Source organism: Aythya marila (genome assembly GCF_965140915.1).
Source record: "Aythya marila genome assembly, chromosome: 3".
NCBI lineage: Eukaryota > Metazoa > Chordata > Aves > Anseriformes > Anatidae > Aythya > Aythya marila.
The window spans coordinates 106,618,897-106,642,049 of record NC_139044.1 but is presented as its reverse complement, the minus strand read 5'-3'; the positions used below and the strand labels follow the sequence as shown (position 1 = coordinate 106,642,049).

The 23,153-nt window shown below is 38.1% G+C and overlaps 1 protein-coding gene across 3 annotated transcripts in view; it reads left to right on the top strand.

Annotated features, from left to right (window-relative positions):
- NBAS (NBAS subunit of NRZ tethering complex) overlaps positions 1-23,153 on the top strand; it is a gene marked incomplete at its 5' end in the record, with an annotated part of 190,930 nt that overhangs the window by 13,472 nt on the left and 154,305 nt on the right. For all 3 annotated transcript variants that reach the window (XM_082757307.1, XM_082757308.1, XM_082757309.1), the window contains 10 exons: positions 283-416; positions 1,168-1,301; positions 1,417-1,515; positions 9,676-9,814; positions 10,860-10,925; positions 16,627-16,755; positions 18,146-18,209; positions 19,697-19,890; positions 20,972-21,229; positions 21,998-22,123. In XM_082757307.1, the coding sequence (XP_082613433.1) occupies positions 283-416; positions 1,168-1,301; positions 1,417-1,515; positions 9,676-9,814; positions 10,860-10,925; positions 16,627-16,755; positions 18,146-18,209; positions 19,697-19,890; positions 20,972-21,229; positions 21,998-22,123 (1,343 nt within the window). The remainder of the gene's footprint in view (positions 1-282; positions 417-1,167; positions 1,302-1,416; positions 1,516-9,675; positions 9,815-10,859; positions 10,926-16,626; positions 16,756-18,145; positions 18,210-19,696; positions 19,891-20,971; positions 21,230-21,997; positions 22,124-23,153) is intronic.

Sequence of the window (23,153 nt, the reverse complement as noted above, 5' to 3'; positions counted from 1 at the left end):
TTATCCTTATCTCTACCTCTTGACGTGGCAAATACTATTTTCAAAAGTAAGTAGATGAATGATAGTCTGTTGGGCAGTGACTATCTGTAGAAGTAGAGGTTCCAAACCATGAAAGTTACTCTGTACAAATCAGTTTAAAGCTCACTTAAATTCTTATGTGCTGTTTTTTAAACACTGTATGTGTTGGAGGTCATCAGATGGTCCAACATTTGTTGTAACTCACTGTGGCCACTGACGGGTGAAAGACACTTTTTTTCTAAAGAATGTTTTCCTTTTCTGTAGTGCCAAAAGATTTTAACCCGCAGTGGAGACGAGTGGCGTGGAGCCATGACTGTACGTTACTTGCTTATGCTGAGAGCACTGGAACTGTGAGAGTTTTTGACCTAATGGGTAGTGAGCTTTTGGTCATTTCACCGGTAAGTGCTGTTTTTGATTCAATTTGTACAAATACTCTTTTTTTTGTAAGGATAAAGGGTAATTACGTATTTTTTTTAATCATGGCAAACTTTGGTATTAAGGCTTACAATATGTATACCATGCATGGGTATCAAGGGTTTATCATACGATGGTTATATTAAAGTTAACTAAGTTCAAGTCATTTGTACCATATGCAAAGCATATCCTTTGTGCTGTTATATCTAGTCAGTGTCTTCATCTTGTCTTGGTCAGAATTGTGGTAGATGAGCAGGTACATCAGAATGTAGAAGTATAGAATCTTCTACTTGGTGTGTGTGCAAATGGTTATTGTTTGTAGTAGTAGATTAGAAATCTGCAGTTCATGGGCAGATTTTGGTATAAATCAAGGAAATATTGCTAACTGAGCAATATGAGATTTTTTTCATTGGTAGGTATGAGAACATGTTGTGCCAGGCAAACTGCAATTGCATGTTCTGTTTTCTGTATACAAAGGTTGTATTCAGCTAATTTGTGAGGGGTTTCAAGTCTATTTCCTTAGCATATTGTCTTTGTGGACTTTTAATTAATAGGTTTTCTTTAAGATCAAGATCAAAGGAGTATATTTTGTTACTATTATAAACTATGAAACTTCAGTTTTTTAAAGCATTTTCATAAAAATAATAAATGGAATTTCTTAAAAGTAATCAAGGTATTCTTTTTTTTTCTTTTTTCCCTGCCTTTCTCTCTCAATGTCTGCGTTCTTGAGTAAAGACAGCAAGTTTCCCGGGAGATCTGAGTTATGCTGTTGCTGGATTAATCTTTCTAGAATACAAAGCAAGTGCCCAGTGGTCAGCTGAATTACTTGTTGTTAATTATCGTGGAGAGCTGAGAAGTTATCTTGTAAGGTAAGCACAAATTTTTGTCTTACTTTGAGAAACTAACATGAACTTTAAAGGAAATCTTTTCCACTCTTTAAAGAAAATAAATCTAATTTATTTATTTTTTTATACCCATACTTAGTGTTGGAACAAATCAAAGCTTCCAAGAAAGTCACAGTTTCAGCTTTAGTAGCCATTATGCACATGGAATAACTACTGTCATTTACCATCCTGGTCACAGGTAAGTGTTTTGTTTACTACCTGCCAGTAATATTGAAATGATGAACAGAAGTGGTAAAATAAACCATGAAGTGTGTTGAACATGTTTAAAAAGGAGGGGAGGGTGTACTTATTTTAATCTTGGTATTTAATAAATTAGCAAAAACAAGTCACATATGGCTGTATCTGTGAAAGAAGGCCTAGTTGGTGGTGTCGCTTTACTAATAATGAGTAAAGATACTGAGGGAAATTCGGCTTCTTGAATGAGACAATTGGTACACTCAAACACTAGAACAAATAACAGCTAGCACACCTGTGAATTCCAGAAGAGTTCCTTATAGACATGTATATCCTGTGAATAGGGTATCATGTCTTTAGTATTAAAGAGTCTTCACTAGGATTAAGGTCTAAATAGATTTTATTGCCTCTAGAAATGAAATTAAAGAAAGCTTTTCTTTTTGCATAACTTATTAGAGTTGCTGTTTTTCTTAAGTTGGATTATTATTATTTTTTTTGCCTCAAGCTATGGTACTTGTTGGCTATTTGACTAATTTTTCTTTAAGAGTTCTTTAAGTTTCTTTAAGTTCTTTAAGAGAAGCGTTTTTTTTTTTCTTGTCCTATCAAGTGCATTAACTTGAGATGACTAACTTTCCTTTGTAACAAACACAGGACTTTATCTTAATTTATTTGAAATAAACATTTATTTTCTGTTTATTTGCAGTTAATACTGATACAGATGAGAGGGAGATGTGATGGTCATGGGCATTTAGTCATGTAGTATACCTTAATTTCAGTAATTTTTTTTTTTTTTTTTTTTTGGAAGATGTATTCTTAGCAAGTGTGCTGGAGAGTACCTTAAGGACTCTTTCAGAAAGGCTTGTTCTGTGCTTCTTCAATGAAACTGTAGGTATAGAGAAAACACATGGGAACACGTCAGAGGTATTTGTCTTGGCAGCCTGGGTCAGTTTATCTGTATATTTTTGATTCTTCAATAACACATGATTTTTATTTATCAAATGCAACTCTTACCTTTAAGTGCTGTATTTGATAAATACAGAAAATTGTTTGCTTGTTTGCTTTTTGCATCGTTTACTGTCTGAGTATGTTGCATTAGCAGCTTTTTTAGAACGTCAGAAATAGCTTCAAAAGACGTTTTTGAATTTGTTGTGTTTAAGGGCTGGTTATAGTTTGCTGCTTTTTTTCTTCTCTCTGGATTTGATTTGTGGACTTGTCTGGTTCACTTTTCCCTACTGTTCTGACTGGAACTGCCAGGGTTTCGTATTTGGAGTTGTCTTGTGTTGCTTTTTCCTTAAGTAGTAACATGTTGGGCACAGATACCAGATTTGAAAGGTGGACTGATTGGCTACCTGGTCTTGCAGCAGATGTGGTTGGAATAGGTCCTGGTTAGCCAATTCCTTCTGTTGAAAATGTATCTCCCATTTTTGTATCTACTGATTATATGGCAAGATAAACTTGGCAACTTACTCTTTGATTTCTTTTAAATTGTGAGAACTCCCTTTCTAGATATTATAGCTACTATTACAGCTACTAGGATTAAATTTGTCAGCACACTTCACTACATTGATTTAAACTAAAATTCGGTTTGGATCTAGAATACTAGAAGAAACTCTGTTAGAAACTTGTTCTCATCCTTCAATATTAAGTGAGATAGCTGTCTTAAGGGAAAACTGGTTGTTGATGAGAACTAATGTTCTCCTAACTTATACTGAAAATTAAACTCTGAAAGTAATGGTTTCCTCTTTCTAACTGCTTAATATTTAATCAGTAATTCCCCTATTACTATTACAATTAGTAATTTAGTAACTCAGTATACTAAATCTAGAGTTTTGAAATAGGAAGTCTGGATGACAGAGCTTTGATAACACTCTGACCAGGCAGCAGAAACAATTAATTCTTTCCTTTGATCACACCAGGGTTCTTGAAACTTGCTTCCAAATCTGTCTTTTCTGTTCCTAATATTAGGAAGTATATTGATTCTAACAGTGCAGTTGCAAAGAATAGTTGTTAATATTCAAACTAGGGTCAAATAATTATTCTGATTGTTTTTATATGTGGATGTGCTTGCATTTGATTTTGTGTGTGTCTGGGCAAATGATATCAGAACAGTTAAACTGTTAAAATAGATGAGCCCTTCAACAAGTAAATAGCTGAAATAGAAAATCAGCTGAGGTAGTCTGGACGTTGCTTTGTGTGTGCTAATGACAACTTCTTGCCAGAAAAGTACATGTATATAGTAGGGAGGAAAAAAAAGACTGGAAGTTTTGTGTTAGTTCTTTCATTTTCCCTCCAACTAATACTTTTTGTTTTCCCACTATTCCTTTATGATTGCAGGTTTACATTTTAAAATCTTACTAGTATGAAGTAAGAGCATCATTGTCTCCTGTTCTTTTGTGCTTGTAACAGTTTATTCAGAATATTAGTAATTAAAATTAATTTGTGGAAGCTTATGGTCAACGTATTCTTTTGCCAATATTCTAAATTTTCTATCATGGGAAATGCCCCTTCCTGATGTGAAAATATGTGGTCATATCTGCTGCTAAAGCAATAAGTTTCTGTAATGTATGTGCACATTCAGCAATTACTTGTTTTTAGCAGGAAATATTATGACCCATAAAAATAAAAATCACATAGTGATTGTAGTATCACTGTGATTGTAGTATCTCCCGGTAGATGTAATTAGTTGACTTGCTTAATAAAGTTGAAAATTGATACTTTAAAGAACTGACATTAGAAACATTACATTAGAAATTACATTAGAAACATGACATTAGAAATTGATGAGCAGAATCACTTGTTGAAATTAAGCTGTTGTTTTGTCTGAAAAACAGGAGTTGGAGGGAGGCGGTTGTCTTAAATTGTGTGTTGAAGAAAATTTTAGATACATATGAATCCTTCGAAGTTTCCATTTTCAGTAGCGTGAACTTGATTATTTAAGTTCAACTGTGGCTTTTTTTTTTTTTTTTATTTCATTTTGTTTCAGATCTGTAAAACTGCACTATATAGCTTGTAGGCCTTGACTTACCACACTATTGCTATGTATTTGCCAGTTACCTACTAAACTGCAATAAAATAGCAATCAAGAACTTAATGTATCTAACTTGTTTTAAAAAAAAGATGTAAGCATATGATAATTGCAAAGAAAATCTTTCAGTAGGGAATGTATCTGAATCTGTAGGAAAACATGAATTGGTAGCTTTGGGGAAAAAGTATAATCTTGAGTTTTACTGCTGTTGGAAAAAAATCTTAATTTAGAAGCTCAAGTGCTTGTGTTTCCATGCATTCCAACTTTCATCTGTGATGGAATTTATCAACTTCAGTTGATAAAACTTAAATGTTTGCTTCAGTGTGAGCTCTCTGTAGGCTCTAATGGAAGTTTCAACACCTCACTTATTTTGTGTACTTTAATCTGGAGCTGAATGCCTTATTTCAGGGTTATCTGCAGTTGCTTCAGAAGGAGTCTGATGTTAGAGCCTAAAATGTGTGGTGGCTTTGGGAGATGAAGGTTTTAGATTCACTTGAAATCTTGTTATCGTACCAGAATTGATGTGTGAAAAACTGTGTAGAAGTCTCAAGGTTTATTTTTGGATACCTTAATTGAGCTTGCTGTCCTTGAGACCAGTAGTATACTAATTATCTTTAGCCCAACTTTATAGAACCCTTGAAAACAGAATATAATTGAGATACTGCAGGGGCAGCCAGCTTTTTGAGACTGAAAGGAACCTCTAGAAACCATCTAGCCCATTGCCCTTCCAGCAGGGTCAACCAGAGCAGTTTGCTTGGAGCCATGCTTCCCACACTACTTCTCCTCAAGATATCTATACATATTCATAGGATCTACCCTCAGACTTCTCTTCATCAGGCTGAGCAGTCCTAGCATTCTGTCTTTCATAGTATGGCGGTGCTCCAAGACCTTCATCTTCATGGCCCTTTGCTGGATTTGCTCCACTATTATGTTTCAGTTTCCTATACTGGAGGGCCCAGAGCTGGATGCAGCAATCCAGATGATTCACCTGTGCTGAGAAGACTGTAAGGATGACATCCAGTTCATACTGGTGTGTATGTGGTTATTACTTCCTTTCTGTGCTTTCTGTTGTTGAACTTTGTGAGGTTCTTACTGGTCCATCTCTCCAGCCTGTTGTGGTCCTTCTGAATGACAGCACAATCTTCCATTTCATCAATCCCTTACTCAGTTTTGTATCATCTGCAAACTTTGCCTCACGGTTCATCTCATTAATGAGGCTGTTAAATGGTATTGGCCCCAGTATGAACCTCTGGGGTACACCAGTAGTGACTGGCCTCCAGCTGGGCTTGGAGCTGTGAGGTACTCCCAGTCCCTCATCTGCTGCAAGGTTGCTGAACCTAATCTGCAGCTGCGGATCTTCAGGTGAAGCAGGATCCTCTGTTGGTGCCAGTAGTTGCTAGCTTTCTAGCCTCTTCCGTTAGGGGAAGTCTCCGTTTCCCAGTCTGATAAACACAGGGTATGCCTCCCCCCACTTAAGTACGTCTGGGAGTTGGGGATACTCCTGTATCCTCAAAGCAGAGTCTCAGAGGATCCAGCCAGTCGTCTTTTCTGGTCATTTCTGATGCTGTAGCAGCCTGCTGCCTTCTTTCTGCAGCACCTTTTGCCTGCTGAGACAGACCATCACCAAGCACACACCTTCTGAGGCAAGGATCACCTGCTGTCCATGCCCCAACCTCTGGAAGAGGCCTCTGTCTGAGACCTACAGGCCTGTCTGCATCCCCCTGAGGGAGCATGGTCTGAGGCAAGGTGGATGCTGGGACTGTGCCCTGGGCTTCATCACCACAGTTGCTGAAAACATGTACAAGGAGTTTCTGGCCCCTCTTTTACACAAACTGCTTCACAAGTCACTGCAGCATCTGTTGGCTGTTTGCTAGTTGTGGTGCATACACAGGCCTTTTTCTAGCACTTACTGAAAAGGTTCCTGACCCTCCCTAGTCAGGAGACAGCTGGAACAAAAGTTCAAAGCACCCTTTGATCAGGAGCAGATGTTAGAACTCGTTGAAAGCTGCTAGAGTTTGCTAAAAGTGAGGCCCCTTATGGTGCCTGACATCACTGGAAAGAGCCACTTATGAAGTTCTTTAAAGATTTCCCAGGAGTTGTCTGGTGATCCCATAAGTACGTAGAAGATTGGGGGGGGTGTCTAGAAATGGAGCCCAGAAACTGCTGCACGCTTGCTATGCTGTATGCAGAAAGCATCTGCAAGAATAAAAATTAACACAGATCTTAACAGTATTAAGTACTAAAGGATTTTGCATTGATCCTTATGTCAATATCAGCATGGTAGATAAAACTTCCCCTTCCAGAGAGTTACTAGTAAGCATCATTTATTAAATTAACATTACTTTGTGGCCCATATGGAGTCACATAAACCTACAGCTGGTATTGTGTTATTTAAGAACACAAATATTTGTCTAGGAAAAAATATCTTCTCATTTTGGGGAGGGTGGATGTTGGGGGAATTGTTGGCACAGTATTTTCTTCAGACTGAGACTAACTTTAAAAAACAAAACAAAACAAAACAAAAAATTCCTCTTGTTGCTATTCCCAGGCTACCTGTCAACTTGTGTTATTTTGGAGTCATCTCCTGTCTAGTGCTGAAAAAATAATTGGTAAACAAGGCTGGATCTTTGCTGAGGCTCTCAGGAGTACCTTTCATTTTCTTTTGATACCAGTTGTGTTATTCATCATAATAGTTTCTGCCCCCGCTGTTGCATTTTGCTCTCTGAAAAGCTTTTTAAAATTTTAAGTACGTGCTGCCATGATGAATTTCTCTGCAGTCCTGGGAGAAGGCTTTTTGTCTTGAGGCTTCGTGTTTTGTGTATGTGTAAACTGATATGACATCTTCATTCCAGTTGTCATTGAGTTTCATTTATCCTAAAAGATACTTCTGAATTATAAATATGTTGCACTGTATATGACAGTTTTTTCCAAAATTTCTTTGAAAAGATTTATCTTGATGGAGTTTTTGAGAGCTAGTTCAGGCAGTTTTGGCGTTACTGTTGTCACTGCTATTGACAACTCTTCTCTTGGTCTTTGTGCTACTGTTCGTCACCGAGTCAACTCTAGCACAGTGCCGTCGATTGTAATTGAATTTTAGTTACTACAGCAGTTGAAATTTTAAACTTGTTACAATGGAAGTTCGAACTTACAGAAGAATGTAAATGCCTATGGATGGACAAGACTACAGAAAAATTAATCTCCTAGAGGACTATGCCTGCTGTCTTTTGGTTATGAGGTGTTGACAACTGTGCTGTGGTGATCTCATGAAGTTTGTGTTTACTGATTGCTTTTTTTTTTTTTTAAATAAATTAATAATAGTCAAGTTGTGAAAGAGAGAGAGATGAAAATTGCTTCCAGTGATTTTTTTTTATCACTTCATGCATAATTATCTGTGTAACACTGATTTTTGCCAATATCTTTCAGAGATGTCAGATGTAATTTTGTGTTCACTGATGCTAGACTGTGTGCTCAGATGTGAGTATCCAGACGTGTTTATTCATGGTCATCTAGAATGGCTATGGCATCATGCACAATAGGGTAGATCGAGTCTCTCCTCCTAAAACTTAAAGCTGTTAGGAGGAGTTCGATGTGGTGTGCCATGTCTCAGCGTCTTAGTCAAAAGATTTATTTATTTATATAGATTTTGTATTTATGTGCTGTAAGATGTTTGGAAACGTCTTTCTTCCTTACTTTTTAACTGCTGTTCTTCAGAAGAACTACGTGATTAAAAGATGGCTTTTGTACAAGTTGGGGACAGTTCTTATACTCCTTGATCAGTGGCAGCGTGTCAAGCTTCAGTGATAAAGTGGTGGGAAGCATGGGAAAGTTGCAGTAGGGAAACACAGGGGAGAAGGGAAACAAAATATGTGCAGAAGAAAAACGAATGGATTATTAAGTGTATGACATTTAATCTGTGATTTCTTTCTCTTTTGTAAGGTCACTTTTCCCCAGTAATTAGTTTTAGTCCACTAGAAATACTCAGGTCATATTGTATGTATCCATTAAATCAATACCCATTCTGAGGAGTGTGTTATGAAGAGATTTATTTAAATTTTGTGTCCAGTCATAAAAAATACAGAGGGCTTCTTCACTTCTATTCTAGATATTACTCAGTTGTCTGGGTAGCTAAAACTGGTTAAGATGTTTTCGTACAGTAATGTTAAATAAATTACTGTTTGTATGTAGGTATAGCAGATGTTTTTGTTAGTGAGATGCATCAATGAAAAAAAAAAAAATATATATATATATATTTTTTTGGAATACAGTCAAATGGCAGATGACTGCTATATGAGCTTCCACCGCTAGGTGGTAGAATGTTTCAATATTAATATGAACTTTGAAGATAGATAAATGTTCTCTGGGTTCAACTTCTGACTTCGATCTATGCCTTTTTTTGCAGATATTTTACTTTTTGATGGGTTGTTCACTAAAATGATGCTTCCAAACAAATATAGACTTCTGTTCTCAGAGTTTTCATCAAAGTGACCATAAGTTAATGCTAAAACTGTCTGTTAATAAGGTCAAAGGGCTCCAAGGGAAAATGTTTTGATACATTTTAGTGGTAATCAATGATAGCATTGAGTGTGCCTCTTTTTTTTTTGTAAATAGAATCTAGTGTGTGTAATGGAATTACTGTGTGCATATTATAGCTGATAGGGTGGCTTTAGAAAACAAAATTGAAAAATCTGTTCCTGCTTTGATCTTCAGTTAAAGGAGAAATATCTTTTGTACCACTTACTAGGTTTCCATTTATTCATGCTTCAACAGAATAACCAGAACTGTTCATAAGCTTAAGTTGTAATTTTTATTGCTCTTTGAGAGTTGGGGAGAATCTCAGGTATGTAGCCAGATGCATTTTATTTAAAATGTTGGGAGTTGTGCCTTATTTGGAAAGCCAAAGATTATAGGGATAAATGCCACAAATAAGTGTTAATCAAAAAATATTTAAATCTTTTTGGCTGTGAATGAACAGCCTGATGTTTAAAGTTTACTGGCACTGTTAGTTATTGTAATGTCCTGAAAGTTTTTTTCATTACTACAGGCAAACTGCTGTGGTTCTGACTTAAAATTGAAAAGCAAAAACAACACATTTGTGTGTCAATATATGAAACCAATAATGTGCCTTTGTATATTTTACAGACTTTTGCTTGTAGGAGGCTGTGAAACAGATGAAGACGGAGTATCTAAAGCAACCGGTTGTGGGATATCTGCTTGGAGAGTTCTATCAGGATCTCCCCATTATAAACAAGTCACTAGTTACGAAGATGACATTAGAACAGTAAGTATATTTTCTCATTTTGTTGGATGATGATTATAATTAGCAGAATCATCTAATGGGAAGTTCTGTGTGCATCTTCTTGAACTGTAAAAACTTAATGCAATGTTCTGCTACTTTATAACTAAGTTATGGGGTGAATTTTTAAGTTTCTCTTCCCTTCAAGCATCTGTTTGCTTTTTTCTGTAGTGTGATTTGAACTTCTAAGTTTTTAATTATGGCTTGTGGATTTATTTATTTATTTTTAATGGTGAGGGTGGGACAAACAAACGTAAGGGAAACTGCAAACCAAATGCTCCTCCTTCTCCCCAGTTTGTGTAGTGTAAACATGTGAAATACATCTTGTACTGGGATTATGTCACCTTTTTTTACTGGAAAAAAATATTTTTGTCTGTTTTATGACTTAATAAGAAAAAGCAGTAGAACTGTAATATTTCAGTTTTCTGACTTTTGACTTCATTGGTTTCTAGTAGAAATAAATGTTTGATTTGTTAACAGCTACCACCTGGTAGTTTGTGAAGGAGTAGCAAGGAACTGCACCAGGGAAGGTTCAGACTGAACATGAGGAAAAATACCTTTACTATGAGGGTGGTCAAACAGGCTTCCTGGGGAGGTTGTTGATACCCTGTGCCTGTCAATGTTCAAGCAGCATTTGAATAATGCCCTCAAGAATATGCTAACTTCTGGTTAAGTCAGACAGTTGGACTAAATGATCTTTTTAAGTCCATAAATAAAAGGATACACTGAAATCAGCTTACAGTGTTAGGAAAAATTCCAATATTTATTCTTACATAGCGATTACTTTATAAAAAAACAGGGTCTCCATGGTCTTCATTTCACTGCAATGAGTAATGCTTTTCCGTCATATGATACATACATACCCAACAAAATGGACAAAGTTATCCTTGCATTATTTTAAGATAGGTAGCCTTAGGGAAGCTTAAGAATTTTGAAAAGTTGTTTTGCTATTTTAAATTTGACTTAGCTTTTGGTGCATAAAATGATGTATGGGATTCTTTCATTTCATGGTATATTTCTGTTCTTACAGGCACAGAGAAGAGGATTATTAAGGATTATGAATTTAAGATTTTACAGCAGACGGGGAACAGAACAGGTATTAAGGTGTAGGTCTACCTCAGAAATGTATTCTACTAACATAATTGTCCGTTAATGATTGCCTGGGAGACTGATTTGAAAGGAGTTTTTAATTTAAGCAGCTAAAGAATTTACATTTCTATAAAGCTTATCAAAAATAGTAAGCTTTTAATTTTAAATGGAGTGGCTTCTGTGGCTCTTTTGAAAATCCTATTAGTTCATCTCCTGAAGCTTGGATGTCGGTGTTTCCAGCATAATGACAGGAACAGCTTTAGTGAAGTACAGTTCAATCTCAAATAGAATGTAAACCTTCATTCAAAAAGGGAGATGCAAAAACCCACCTAGTTATTCGTTAGTGTTGTGGTTTGACCCGGCTGGCAGCTAAACATCACACAGCCGTTCGCTCACCCTCCCCCCTCCCTCTCTGGGACGGGGGGGAGAGATGGAAAGTGAAGCCTGTGAGTTGAGATAAAGACAGTTTAATAAGACAAAATAATAATAATAATAATATTATTAATAATAAAATAATAATACTACAATGATGATAATAGTACTACTACTAATAATGTGTACGAACAAGTGACGCACAATGCAATTGCTCACCACCCGCTGACCGATGCCCAGCCTAACCCCAAGCAGTCCGGCCCCCCTCCCCTGGCTAGCCACCCCTATATAGTTTAGCATGATGTCAGATGGTATGGAATACCCCTTTGGCTAGTTTGGGTCAGCTGTGCTGGGTCTGTCCCCTCCCAGCTCTTACTGCACCCCCAGCCTGCCCGCTGGCAGGACAGAGCAAGAAGCTGAGACATCCTTGGCTTGGTATAAGCACTTCTCTGCAACAATTAAACCATCGGGGTGTTATCAGCACTCTTCTCATCCTAAGCCAAAATATAGCATTCTACCAGCTACTAGGAAGAAAATTAACTCTGTTCTAACTGAAACCAGGACAGTTAGAGAATATAATGAACATAGCGTGTGTACGCTCTAAAAGAGACTTGGTTGTTGTGCTGGTATTCCTCAAATATATGCCTTGAGGGGGAGGGAAGGAATATCCCAAACCAACCTTATGCACTACGTTACTCCTACCTGAAAAACAAAAACCCACTTCCCTTACAGCCCTAAATTTTCATACACTAAGTTCAAATCAATCATTCATGGCTTAGATAGGGAAAATGGAGACTTAATTCTTGGGGTCTGTTATGAGATACGAGATACTATGGAAATGTTTTCCTAAATAGCTGCGAAAGTTTATGATGAGTCAAACTTATACTAGCAGGATGTATGTGAAACTAGCAAAACTGCTGATCAGAAGCAATTCGTTCTTAAACAAACCCTGGGTATGTGTCTTGTATTCTTTTCTCCCTTGACAGAGTGAACGGTAAGTCTCATCGGATTGAAGTGGTGGCATATGTCTTCTATGTTTCTAAGGTTTTGTGCGTAGTAGTTTCAGATTTCTTCTGCATGCCTTTGGGGCTACCCGTGTGGTACCTGCACCATGTTCTCCTGTCTCTTATTTAGTATTTGTGTAAAGCCTTTGTTTGATTCCCTCCCCTTTCCCTCCTTTTTTTTTTTTTTTTTTTTTTTAAGTTTTCCCTTTGTGGTTTACAAGGAAGGAGCAGTAAAGAATTTACCTCCCACTCTTCACTGGTCCTGTGGAGAGAAAAATGGCTTGTATGAAGTTATATGGACTTGGGAAATAACCTTAATAGATTTTTGGGATGTTTAGGTGACTGGTTAAAAGAAGAAATTGGATGCTTGGTTGGAGGGGAAAACAGATCTTTCTGAATCTCTCTCAAGGGTAGAATGGGAAGAGATTTTATTTCCTTCACGGAAAATATAAAAGAGAAGGCTGAAGTAAAGTGGAAGCTTTACTGGAAGGGTAGTACTGAATATAACTGTGCTAAACTTCACTATCAATGCACTTGCCAGTACCAAATTTGCAAAGGAAAGCAGAAATTGTTGTTACTGAATGTTTTAATCCAATTTCTGAGTTAATAGTTTAAATCTGTGAGCTATATTTTACCTCTTTAGTAGGAAATTGACAGCAGTTTTACAATGTGACAGGCACAGCAGCTAGGGGACTTGGTTAGAAGAACTACCTGTATTTGGATTAGATTGTTAGAATTGGTAGCTTAAATGGCAGTTTTAAAATGGGAAGTGCCAACCTACTGAAGCTCTCACTGTCTTGTTCTGCAGTTCCCTGAAATTGACAAGCTGTTTTCTGAGGCAGCATTGACTGCTTTGCCAAAGTACTGATTAATCTCTATAGATAACAATGCTTGGGTTGGAAATTTGAACATAGTAGCAGCCATATGGTTGCTATTTAAACAGCAAACAGGTTGTTACCAATGCTAAGTAGTTATTTAATCTGTGTTTAAAATCTGTGTTACGTACCACTGACCATTCATCTGAATGGGTTAAATATTTTAGGTCTATGTTTCTAAGTCCTTTCACAGTCTCTTGTTCTTAGCACTCTGTGCATGCAACTTGATTTCTAAAAAGAGAATTACCTTTAGTAGGCATGCACTATCCTTGAGAAACTAGAATACAAATTGCACAAATTACAAATACAAATTTACACTCTAGGTACTTAAGAACATAATTGGAGAACACTTAAGAGTTATGAATATTAGAAAAAAAGTCATAATTTGTTTTAAGATATCTTAATATACCTTCCATTTTGTGTAAAAGCACATTGAAAGCTTGAATTTAAGCAGTGCTCTCAATAAGTTGCAAACCAGGCAAGTGTGAGAACAATGAGCAGATTGCTTGATCATAATAATGCTGCCGTTAAAGATAACAAAAAACGTTTCTATAAATACATCAACACAAAAAGGAGGACTAAGGAGAATCTCCATCCTTTACTGGATGCGGGGGGAAACTTAGTTACAAGAGATGAGGAAAAGGCGGAGGTGCTTAATGCCTTCTTTGCCTCAGTCTTTAGCGGCAATACCGGTTGTTCTCTGGATACTCAGTACCCTGAGCTGGTGGAAGGGGATGGGGAGCAGGATGTGGCCCTCACTATCCATGAGGAAATGGTTGTTGACCTGCTACGGCACTTGGATGTGCACAGCTCGATGGGGCCAGATGGGATCCACCCAAGGGTACTGAGAGAACTGGCAGAGGAGCTGGCCAAGCCACTATCCATCATTTATCAGCAGTCCTGGCGATCGGGGGAGGTCCCAGTCGACTGGCGGCTAGCAAACGTGACGCCCATCTACAAGAAGGGCCGGAGGGCAGACCCGGGAAATTACAGGCCTGTCAGTTTGACCTCAGTGCCAGGGAAGCTCATGGAGCAGATCCTCCTGAGAGCCATCACGCAGCACTTGCAGGGGAAGCAGGCGATCAGGCCCAGTCAGCATGGGTTTATGAAAGGCAGGTCCTGCTTGACGAACCTGATCTCCTTCTATGACAGAGTGACGCGCTGGGTGGATGAGGGAAAGGCTGTGGATGTGGTCTACCTTGACTTCAGCAAGGCTTTTGACACCGTCTCCCACAGCATTCTCCTCAAGAAACTGGCTGCTCTTGGCTTGGACTGGCGCACGCTTCGTTGGGTTAGAAACTGGCTGGATAGCTGGGCCCAAAGAGTCGTGGTGAATGGAGTCAAATCCAGTTGGAGGCCAGTCACTAGTGGCGTCCCCCAGGGCTCGGTGCTGGGGCCGGTCCTCTTTAATATCTTCATCAATGATCTGGACGAGGGTATCGAGTGCACCCTCAGTAAGTTCGCAGATGACACCAAGTTAGGTGCGTGTGTCGATCTGCTTGAGGGTAGGAAAGCTCTGCAGGAGGATCTGGATAGGCTGCACCGATGGGCTGAGGTCAACTGCATGAAGTTCAACAAGGCCAAGTGCCGGGTCCTGCACCTGGGGCGCAATAACCCCAAGAAGAGCTACAGACTGGGAGAGGAATGGTTGGAGAGCTGCCAGGCAGAAAAGGACCTGGGAGTGATGGTGGATAGTCGGCTGAATATGAGCCAGCAGTGTGCTCAGGTGGCCAAGAAGGCCAACGGCATCCTGGCTTGTATCAGGAACAGTGTGACCAGCAGGGCTAGGGAGGTGATCGTCCCCCTGTACTCAGCTCTGGTGAGGCCACACCTCGAGTACTGTGTTCAGTTTTGGGCCCCTCGCTACAAGAAGGACATGGAGGTGCTTGAGCGGGTGCAGAGAAGGGCGACGAAGCTGCTGAGGGGCCTGGAGAACAAGTCTTATGAGGAGTGGCTGAGGGAGCTGGGCTTGTTCAGCCTGGAGAAGAGGAGGCTCAGGGGCGACCTTATCGCTCTCTATAGGTACCTCAAGGGAGGCTGTAGCGAGGTGGGGGTTGGTCTGTTCTCCCACGTGCCTGGTGACAGGAGGAGGGGGAATGGGCTTAAGTTGCGCCAGGGGAGTTTTAGGTTAGATGTTAGGAAGAACTTCTTTACTGAAAGGGTTGTGAGGCATTGGAACAGGCTGCCCAGGGAAGTGGTGGAGTCTCCATCCCTGGAAGTCTTCAAAAGACGTTTAGATGTAGAGCTTAGGAATATGGTTTAGTGGGGACTGTGTTTAGTGTTAGGTCAGAGGTTGCACTTGATGATCTTGAGGTCTCTTCCAACCTAGAAATTCTGTGATTCTGATTCTGTAATTGTTTCTATGGCATAGCTAGAACTTAAAACAATTATAATAAAAAGCCAAAATAACTAACCAAAATAAAACTGCAAAAAGGAGTCATCTTCAAATGGTATCTGTTCTTAATTTGCTGTAGATTTTGTATTAGAACTTCATAATCATATCGAAGTATAGTAACTCATCTATATTTCACTTACATTGAGATATTTTCCGAGAGGGGAGGGTGTTTCTTAAAAATTGATTACTGTCAGACTTGGATAGTTCTAAATCCTAGATACTGAGTGTTTAGTGTTACTATAGGATGAATGTTTATTAGAAAGCTTTTAGAAAGTGAGCTATGGTAACAAAATGAGATTCTATGATCAATATCAAGCTTTCAGAATCTGTGTGCTTCTCTTTTTTAGTGAAGACTAGACTCTGAGAACCTGATGGTGGCATGCACAAAGGAATATAAATCCTGTTTTCAGAAACTGTTATGCATTGCAAGGGCACTAAGTTGGGCTTTAAAACACGAGTGTATATTTTGTCTCATGGGAATGATGTAGAGATACAGTTGTAATTGTAAGGGAGTTCATGAATCCTTAATATTAAGGAAATATTTTGTTTGTAGGAGCGAGGCCACTACATTTTGCCTGTAAGGAAAACTTCATCCAGGAGAAGCAATGTAATGTTTTGTAGCTTTGCTAAGGTTTACTAACAACTGTTGAATTATTTCTTCAGTATGGCCTTAATCTGATGTTTGGCCTATTGCTGCTTCCTCTGTTGTTATCCAACCAAAAGTCTGCTACTGGGGGGGGGGAGAGCTGTGTGCTAAGCTGCATTTGGGTAGCCATCTTTCTTGGAAGGTGACTATGTAGGCAGGACAATAGATAACTGAGGCCGCTAAATGATTTCTGTAAACAGATGGTTTAAGAACAGCCTGAAGATTTTTTCCTGCATTCTCAGCTTTTATTTATTTTATAGAATGTGATAAAGAAGTTCATGTTCTCAGAGTTTTGTTAGTAGTTGTAGTATTCTTAACTTATATAGGTTGTTTTCACTTTTCCATACCACAGTTGTGGTTGACTTTTTTTTTTCTGAAAAGATGAGACTTTTGTTTTTGCTGACAATGTTTGGCAGGATGGAATTTTCAAGATGAATCTTTCCCCTGATGGAGCTCTTCTGGCAGCTATTCATTTCTCTGGAAAACTGACAATCTGGTCTATTCCATCTCTCAGACAACAAGGAGAATGGGACCAAGCTGACCAGGTAAGAGGGGCATAGGTGTTTAGAAACTTGCTGTATACGTTTTAATCCTCTGGAGATACGTTTCCGTAGGAGATGAGTGAAGTTCAGATGACTGTGCTTTAACTGCATACTGTCATTCCAGTAAACGCAGAAGCCTTGTATTCTGATCTCCAAGATCATCTGGTACAACTGTACCACTATCACTGATATCACCCACTAAACCATATCCCTAGAGCACCACGTCCAACCTTTCCTTACACACCCCCAGGGATGATGACACCACCATTTCTCAAGGCAACCTGTTCCAATACCTGACTACTCTCTGAGAAGAAATGTCTCCTCATTTCTAACCTAAACCTCCTGTGGCGCAACTTGAGGCCATGCCCTCTAGTCCTATCACTAGTTTCTTGTGAGAAGAAGCTGACTCCCAACTCCCCACGCCTTCCTTTCAGGTGCTCCTTTCAAGAGCAATAAAGTCTCCCCCAAGCCTCCTCTTTTCCAGGCTAAACAACCTCAGTTCCCTGAGATGTTCCTCACAGGACTTGTGTTCCAGGCCTTTCACCAGCTTCATAGCCCTTCTCTGGACACTCTCGAGCACCTTGATGTCCTTCCTGTAGTGAATGGCCCAAAGATGAACACAGTACTCAAGATGCAACCTCACCAGAGCAGAGAACAGGGGGAGGATCACCTCCCTGGTGTCTACACTATTCCTGATACAAGCCAGGATCCCATTGGCTTTCTTGGCCACCTGGGCACACTGCTGGCTCATGTTCAGGCGAGCATCAATCAGCACCCCCAAATCCTTTTCCTCTGCACAGCTTTTGAGCCAGTCTGCCTTGAGCCTGTAGTACTGTTTGGGGTTGTTGTGGCCAAAGTACAGGACCTAGCACTTAGTCATGTTGAACCTTATCCCATTGGCCTCTGTCCATTAACTCATCTTGTCCAGGTCCCTCTGCGGGCTTTCCTACCCTCCAGCAGATCGACACTTTCCTCCAGCTTGGTGCCATCTGCAAACTTACTGAGAATGCACTCAATTCCCTCGTCCAAATAATCTATAAAGATATTAAAGAGGATGGGCCCCAACACTGACCCCTGGGGAACAGGGTGGGTAACTATAGCTTAACTGTAGTTAAGCAGTTGGATCTGGTTAGACTGTATAGTTTGTATTAAGGAAACTTGTAGTGTATTTTTTTTCCTTTTTACTTTTCTCCTCTCTCCCTTTCTTTAATTTAACTGTTTGGAGAAAAGTTTAACTTCCGCAGGTGTATGTTTTATGATCAGTAAAGGTTTGAACTTCTGTGGGAGTGTTTACAGTGAAAAATGAGTGGGTCAGCAGTGAAGTAAATAAACGGATTGTGTTAAAGATTTGCTTGCATATTAATCCTTCTTGTTTCCTCTCACGTTTATGTAGCCAGGTTATGATGAAATCAACCCAGACTGGAGTCTCTCTAGTGAAAAAAGAAAGAAAATAAAAGGTATGTGGTGCAGTTGAATTGTTGTTTTAAGTTATGGCGTGGTTAAAAGTATTTATACAAATGTACAAGGATATGAAATAGCTTAATTAAATCATAATTAGGGTGGTTGACAAGATTGTATGTATGATCTGAATTTATAGCATGACATAGCTAAATGAGTGTCACAGTATAGTTTTTAAAAATCCTCTCCTAGGAATATTCTTGTAGCCATAATCATAAATAAGAGGGTATTTCAGCTAGTACAGGACTTAATTTATTATTAATCGTGATTATGACTAGAATGCTGAACAGTCAAACAGTTGTCTTAGGTTGTATCAGAAGCTACTACATCATAATATGACGAAATTATAATAATAATAATACGTTTGTAGATTCCACAGTCTAAAACATAAACTTACCTTTATGTCATTTATCTGTGTATGTCTAATAAATCTTGAATGCTAATGTAATATAGAGATATTATTTCAAAACTCTGAAATAAAATGTCTTTCTGTCCTGTGGCTTGTTTCACCTTATGTCAGTATTCTATTATTTTCCTAAAATTCAAGCCATTGCATGCAGCCATCGATAGATAGATTGATAGCCCTAGATATTACATGGCTCTTCCAAGAGTGCAGACATCAATAGCTGTTTGTGATCCATTTGCTGGTGCTTCTATATGTCTATACTACTAAAAGCTCTGTTTTTTTTGTGCTGTTCTTCTTGGTGATCCTTTTATTTTCAGTTAATTCTTCTGATCTTTATGGGTAGCCTGCTAACTAAGCACTGAAGTAGTAGAAAAGTAATAAGCTGATCTGTTTCTCTGTCCTTTTTGGGTAATGGTTGTCTTTTATTAGAGAGGTGGGTAATGGTAATGTATTAAATTGAGCTAACTCTTTGAGATGAACATTTTGGTCCCAATACCCAGTTATTATAATAAAAATCATCTTAGAAGTGGCACGGCTTCCATCCTCATCTGTGGTGATTTTTTTTCTTGTTGGTGCTTAAATTTTCTTAATAACCACATCTTGTAGGCTGTTTCAGGAGCCTTGTTCACAGTTGTCACTTGTCCTCAAAAGCAGTGTAACCTTTTCTGAGTTTCATCAATATAACATTCATTGCCAGGGAGACTTGATCAAGGATGGACTGGGAAGTAAAGTATAAAAGAGTTCTTTATCAAATATCTAAATTCTGTCATGTTTTGTGCAAGTAAATTGGTTTACTGTGAACTTTTTTCTAAATAATATTAAAGAAAAATACTTAGGTTAAGTGCAAAATTGATTTATTTTTCTCCCCCCATAACAACTTCAGTTAATGCAGAAGTGATTTCATGAAACTGCAGTTGGCCCAAAATGCAAATCTAGTGAAGTAAGGATGCATATAAAATAATAAAATGTTTGTTAAATTAGGCCATCAGATGAAATCTTTTAATTGAAGCCACTTCAGTTCTTATCTGGTGTTTAAAATTATCTTCCCTTATGTGATGCTTTCTTAATTCTTTATTTTAGATAAAGAATCGTATTACCCACTGATAGATGTAAATTGGTGGGCAGATAATTCTGTGATTCTGGCTCGCTGCTCTGGTGCGTTAACTGTGTCATCAGTCAAGACATTAAGAAACTTGCTGGGGAAGTCATGTGAATGGTTTGAGAGTTCTCCTCAGGTTACTTCAGCTCATGATGGAGGATTTCTAAGTCTGGAGGTGAGGAATACACATCATTCTGGAAAGCAACAGAAATAATTTGCTTTTGTGTATGTAATCCAAAGGATGTTGCATGCATATGTATGTTTATTATCATTAATAGGAAAAGTGATTTTGCCTCCTTATCTCTAGGCAGGCAATTCTGAACATCCTGCAATTCAACTGTCTTTAAGTTCCTTGGCAATTAAGTTATGTAGACAGCAGATGAAAAAACTTGTAGAAGCCCAACTCTGAATGAAAGGAAAGGAAATTCTGCAGGAAACAGTTTGTGTCAACAGTCAGTTTTCACTGCTTCATTTGTTAGTGCATTTGAAGAATACTGCAAGAATGCTGCACCCTCTCCCATTTTGAAGCAGGTGTCTCTTGAGTATATTTAAAAGAAATATGGAACAAATTGAAATTAAGACCAAGTTATGCAAGGGATCTGTTTTTTTCTTAATCCTTGGTAGGATTCCAGACAGGAGTAAGAGGTACCTTTGGTAGTAAAGTTAACCAGAACTTTCCTTTGTTTCAAAGAAACCGATTATTTCCTAAGACTTGCACTGAAATAGGTCTTAAATGAACAATGACAAAAAAAATTGTCAGAATATCTCAATGTGTACCAAAGCTTGCATGCATGTTTTTTGAAAAGTTTATTATTTTAGAAATCAGATATAGCCAGTGACTTGCATGTTGTAGGAAGAAGAACACAGGGAAGAATAGTTGGAGATATATATATCTTTTCAATACAAATGTAACTTACGCTTATCTCATACACTGACGTAAGCTATGTAACAGTGTGCTGAGATTTAAATATGTCTCCATAGTTCTGTACTGTCTGGGGTGGTGTAGGATAGTGTATCTATTGCAATAGTGGGTTACTTTTAACAAACCTTTGCCCTTCCTTAGCAGGTAAAGGATGAAGTCTCAAATCAAGGAGAATATTAATCGAGCTGAGAAGTAAAGGGTTTAAAGGAGGAATAATGTTGATGCAGCAATTTGAAGTTCTGGAAGTGGAGGTTTACTGTATTCTCACCAAGCTAGATGAGATATACTAGGTGGAAGCTTTGTATTCTACTCCTAAGAATTGTTTTCTCTGCAGTGTGAGATAAAACTTGTTCCAAAAAGATTACGCTTGGAGAGCAGACCTGGTGATGAAGATGAGGGAGAAGATGACTCTGACTCCGATGATGAAAATTCTGCTAAGGACAGATACTTCAGCTACCTGAAGCAAGGCCTGTACTTCGTGACAGAAATGGAACGATTTGCTCCACCACGAAAACGTCCGCGTACTATTACAAAAAATTTCCGCCTTGTTAGCTTGAGGTCCACAACTCCAGAGGAGCTTTACCAGAGAAAAGTGAGTACTGAAGGGAAGGTTGTATCTGATAATGAGCTTTATTTAGACATATTAAAAAAAAAAAAAAAAAAAACTTATAAAAATTGTTGTTATATTAGGAGTAGAATTTAAGCACATATTTCTAGGGGGTTTCATATCTGAAAGTGGGCTATGTTATCTGATGTAGGTAACCATTGTTTATAAACCATAATAATTCAAATAAGATGTTTGCAGGTAACTGTGCTTCATTAGTGTTGGAATTGTGCTCATGTGAGTGTTTACAAATAATGGGGAGGCTCAGCAGGTATGTTGAAAGAAATTAGTTCGGTTTGTTACTGCCCAGAGAATAGGTTAACTTACACTCTTATATTAATGTAATTTACTTGCATATTTTTTCACATATAATGTACATAAAAGGTAGTCCTGTGACACATTTTTATCAGAGAAGAGATGCTTCTTCATCTTGAAGACTTCTCTAGGCAGTACTTTGTTTAGGACATTTTGGTTGTTCTGATGGCAAAGCAGTTGAGCCTAATAGCTATTAAGAGTTTCGAGGGGGTGCTAATGTCATACTGGTTGCCTAAACTTCTTCCTTTTTATTGAGGAAAAGTCTCTTTTTCTAAAGGCTTCTGTCAGATCTGGGTCTTATTCATTCTTATCTTATAAGCCATTCACTTCCCTACCTGCTTAAGCATACCCATAGTAATTATCCCTCTACCTGTTTCAACACAGAGAATTAATAATTGATCGCTTAATGTGGACTTTAATTTTCATGTGTTTACTTTTCAGATTGATAATGAAGAATATGGGGAAGCTCTGTCTTTGGCTCAAGCATATGGCCTTGATTCTGATCTTGTCTATCAAAGACAGTGGAGGAAATCAGCTGTTAACGTTGCTTCAATTCAAGACTATTTGGTGGGTTTGTTTCTGTGACTTTTAGGCTTTCTTTTCAGAATGCCTTTGTTATCCTCACAGAAATTGAATTGTGTTCTAATTTATGCAACAGAAATTGGTGGCAGTTCGGAGAGCTGTCCTGCAAATTCCATTTGTGTGTCATGTGAGAGAGAGTGATCTTGTTAATTTAACTGAAGGCTTGATTCAGAGACCTTAAAAGTTAATGGAAATCATTCCTTTGGAATATCTTCTAATTTCAGTTAATAGCTCTCTCTAATGTAATCTCTTTCTTACATGTAGCGGTAGATTGTTTCACGGCAAATGAATAATAATTAGAAATGAAATACATTTAAATAACTTCCAGGTATTTTAGAAAATCATGTGGGAAGGTTAAGTTGGTATCCATAGCTATTTCAAAGGATGAATAACAAAAATTTATATTAAATTCAACCCGTGACTGGACTGTTTCAGTAGAATCCATCATGGGTTTTATTTGTTTTAAAGAGAGTTACCTAACTTAGCAGACAAGCATAATCAAAGATGCACAACCTAATGGTGCATTGATGTAAAATCTTCTATGAGATCAAGAAAAATATCATGTAGTTTTATTTATTTCAAGTCATATATTATTTAAATGTCAAAATAAGATTTTCTAAGTGACCATTCTCCATATGCTGTGTAATCTCAATTGAAGATTGGCAATAATCCTTTGTAACCTCTCTGTGTCTGTGGTCTTCTGTAACAGAAGAGACAGATACTGAGAATAACTCAAGCCCTGTTGGGGAATACACAAAATCTATAACAGCTGTATCTTTGGCCCCAAAACATCAAATTTGATACAGTATAATCAGGAGTGATACTAATTAGGGAGCAGAAATAACAATTTCTGTTCCTCTTGTTGTGACTGGTCTGCTATGGTCATTTGGCATTTGTGCCCTCTTCTGCCGTGTAAACTCTGATGGAATTATGTTTTTTTCATTCTTTGCTTCTTTTTCTATTGGAGGGCTATATTCAGTGACCACTGATTTTCTTCAGGATACAATTTCTTGTG